The 2,993-nt window shown below is 37.6% G+C and overlaps 1 protein-coding gene across 1 annotated transcript in view; it reads right to left on the bottom strand.

The window, feature by feature from the left end:
* Positions 1 to 2,993, bottom strand: part of MYO1B (myosin IB) — a 100,903-nt gene that overhangs the window by 61,451 nt on the left and 36,459 nt on the right. The window contains exon 4 of the mRNA XM_009277126.1: positions 558 to 662. Within this exon, the coding sequence (XP_009275401.1) occupies positions 558 to 662 (105 nt within the window). The remainder of the gene's footprint in view (positions 1 to 557; positions 663 to 2,993) is intronic.

Raw genomic sequence — 2,993 nt, 5'->3', positions numbered from 1 at the left:
CTGGATTTAACTCCATTCACCACAACTCTTTGGACCCAGGCATCCAGCCAGTTTTTTACCCAAAGAAGAGTACACCCGTCTAAGCCATGAGCAGCCAGTTTCTCCAGGAGAATGGTGTGGAAAACTGTGTCAAAGGCTTTACTAAAGTCTAGGTAGACAACATCCAGAGCCTTTCCCTCATCCACTAAGCGAGTCACCTTGTCATAGAAAGAGATCAGGTTGGTCAAGCAGTACCTGCCTTACATAAACCCATGCTGACTGAGCCTCAACAACTGGTTGTCCTGTACGTGCCACACGATGGCACTCAGGATGATCTGCTCCATAACCTTCCCCAGCACCAAGGTCAGGCTGACAGGCCTGTAGTTCCCTGGGTTCTCAAGAAAACCTCTCCATAACTGAATAAAATCTTGCAACAGTCTTCACAGAAAGCATCTCCTATGGTTTTCGACACCAAATAACAATGGAATAACAACAGATACAGTTTTCCAAACCAGCTCAGCAGGAAAGCTGATAGACACAGAGGTAACACACTCATACACGCTCTGTGAGATTCTTACCTTCAAGAACTGGATTTGACTGCAAAAGTTGTTCTTTTACTTGATTAACCTCTGCCCCTTTTCCACACACAGCAGCTACATATGACATGACAAGTTTGCTCGCCTCTGTGGGGGGAGAGCAAAATAAAACAGTGATAAGTATTGGCAAATAGGCCATAAAATTATTTGCAGACTTGATCTTCATCACATTTTCACCACACCAGACAGGAACTGTAAGCACATTTCATTTCAGTTTTCTTCTACATTGTTGTACCATCTGGAAATGAGGAAGGAGCATAACCTGCTATGAGACCCATGCCGTTACATCAGCAGCCCTATTAACTTAAATACCTAGAGCCCTCCCAAGCTAAAGAAGCCACCAGTGGATATGGCACATTACCCGCTATTGTTTCATTTAGCCTCACTAAGAGGCATTCAGTGAGGAAAGAACATTATCCCTAGCTGACACGTTGGAAATGTTTTAATCTACCCTGAAAAAATAGGCCCAAGCAGTTTCAAGATGCAAAATTCAATCAGTTTATATCAGCAGATACACAATAAGTGTAAACATACAACACTATACACATGTAATTACAACTGTAAAGTACACCACAAGTAAATAACTGCAATTCAACATCACATAACATTATGCAGTCTGTTTCAAAGTATAATGAATAGAGAAAGTGAAGCATTCATTTAAACAATGAAGCTAATTTGAAGGTACAAACTTTTAACAAAGTCTGGAACAATTTTTGGACTCTCAAAGCTGGGTTCATACGGGTGTCAATTACCCATATACAAATAGAAACAAATGTTAAATAATCCATCCAACCCTTATGTTTTTGCTGGTCAGGACAAAGAGCAGCTGAAAGAGGATTCTGTTTATAAACAGAGTCTGTGATGTTTAGTATGATGCAAGAGAGTGAAATTTGAGGCAATATCAGCTGATATACAATGTAATTACTAACAGCTGGAATCCCTATCAACTGAACACAGTGGTCATAAAAAACCCATTACTTGTTCTTCAGAGATCTGTTACAAATTTAAGGGTTTCATTTCAGGAAGGAACTGAGAAACAAGAAGTTATCCCTTGGATTTCGATTCTTTCCTATTTAATCAAATTTGTTTGCTAGTATTAAATTACTATCCCATATTGTAGAGAAAACTAGCAAACCTACAACACAGGAAGCAAGCAAGAAGCAAGAACAATAGGTGTGTCCCTAAGGCCTCCCACCTCCTTTAATCGCACCTCGAACCCAGATCTCATTTTTAAGAATCCATTCCCTTCAGAGCTTGAAATTACCAAATTATTTGATTTGAAATATTTCCTAAAACAGTCAACATCTTTAAGTAGAGCTACTCAATCATTGAGAGAAGAAAGCACTGAAGCAGCAAATAAGGTATTATAAAATAATATGCATTAAGACAACACACAATGACTTCAAGATAGGCTTTGAACATCACTGAAAGAAAATAAAGACCCTTTCTTTTATTAGGAACTCTGTTTGGTCCAGTAAAGACACCGGGAAGGGAATCATCACCTTAACATCTAAAAACGTTTAAATACACCACTCATTCTGGTAATGTACCATGTTTTCTTGCACAATGTTACTATCGAATAGCAATATAAACATGCAGCAAAACAAGAACAAAATTGGAAGTAAATTAAAAATACCCAACTGTTGACAGTTCAGTTTCAATTCTTCCAGCCCAAACACATCAAATGTTCTGGCTACCAAAAATCTAAATCAGTTATATAGGGTCTGTACTAAACAAGTTGGTTTCCTCAACTCCAGGAACTTCCTCCCCTGTCCCCCTCTTTTTTTTTTGCAATGGAAACCTGACTTCTCAGCTAATAGCCCCATTTCAGCAACAGTAGTTACATCAAATGTTAGAGAGAGAATAGCACAGATTCCAAGACAATTATTGACTTGAATTTCAAACCCTATATTATTTTTTACTTACATTTACAGAGGATTAATTCGTATTATGTTCCATATGGCTACGAAAATTACAGAACAGTCAAAATCTCTGTACAAATCTGAATCTACCAGAATATTCTCTACAAATAGAGAAGTTCAGAAAGTCAGCCACTGCTACACCTTTCAACTGAATAAATAAATGAATAACAGGTGGACCTCAGTTGTATAACTGGTAATTCACAGTTCCTGAGGAAATCAAGACATTAAACAATACCAATACAGAACTCCTTTCTAAAGTTTGAACTCCTAGACAGAATCCCTAACAATCACATTAATAAAAATTTGACTATTTTAATATACACTTTTACTGAACACACATGTGTTTTCATGTTACTGAACTGAAAAAAAGGATTATATTACAAGATTTCAAGACCTCTCAACTGGATGCCACTAATCAGACAAAGAAAAACAAAGATGAAGGCTACACTTTACATTTTCACAAAAGGCTTGGAAAGCAACTTCTTGTTACCAACTT

The sequence above is a fragment of the Aptenodytes forsteri genome, unplaced genomic scaffold, assembly GCF_000699145.1.
Source record: "Aptenodytes forsteri isolate BGI_AS27 unplaced genomic scaffold, ASM69914v1 Scaffold145, whole genome shotgun sequence".
NCBI classification, from domain to species: Eukaryota; Metazoa; Chordata; class Aves; order Sphenisciformes; family Spheniscidae; genus Aptenodytes; species Aptenodytes forsteri.
Note: the sequence above shows the minus strand (reverse complement) of the source record. Positions and strands in the feature narration are given on the sequence as shown.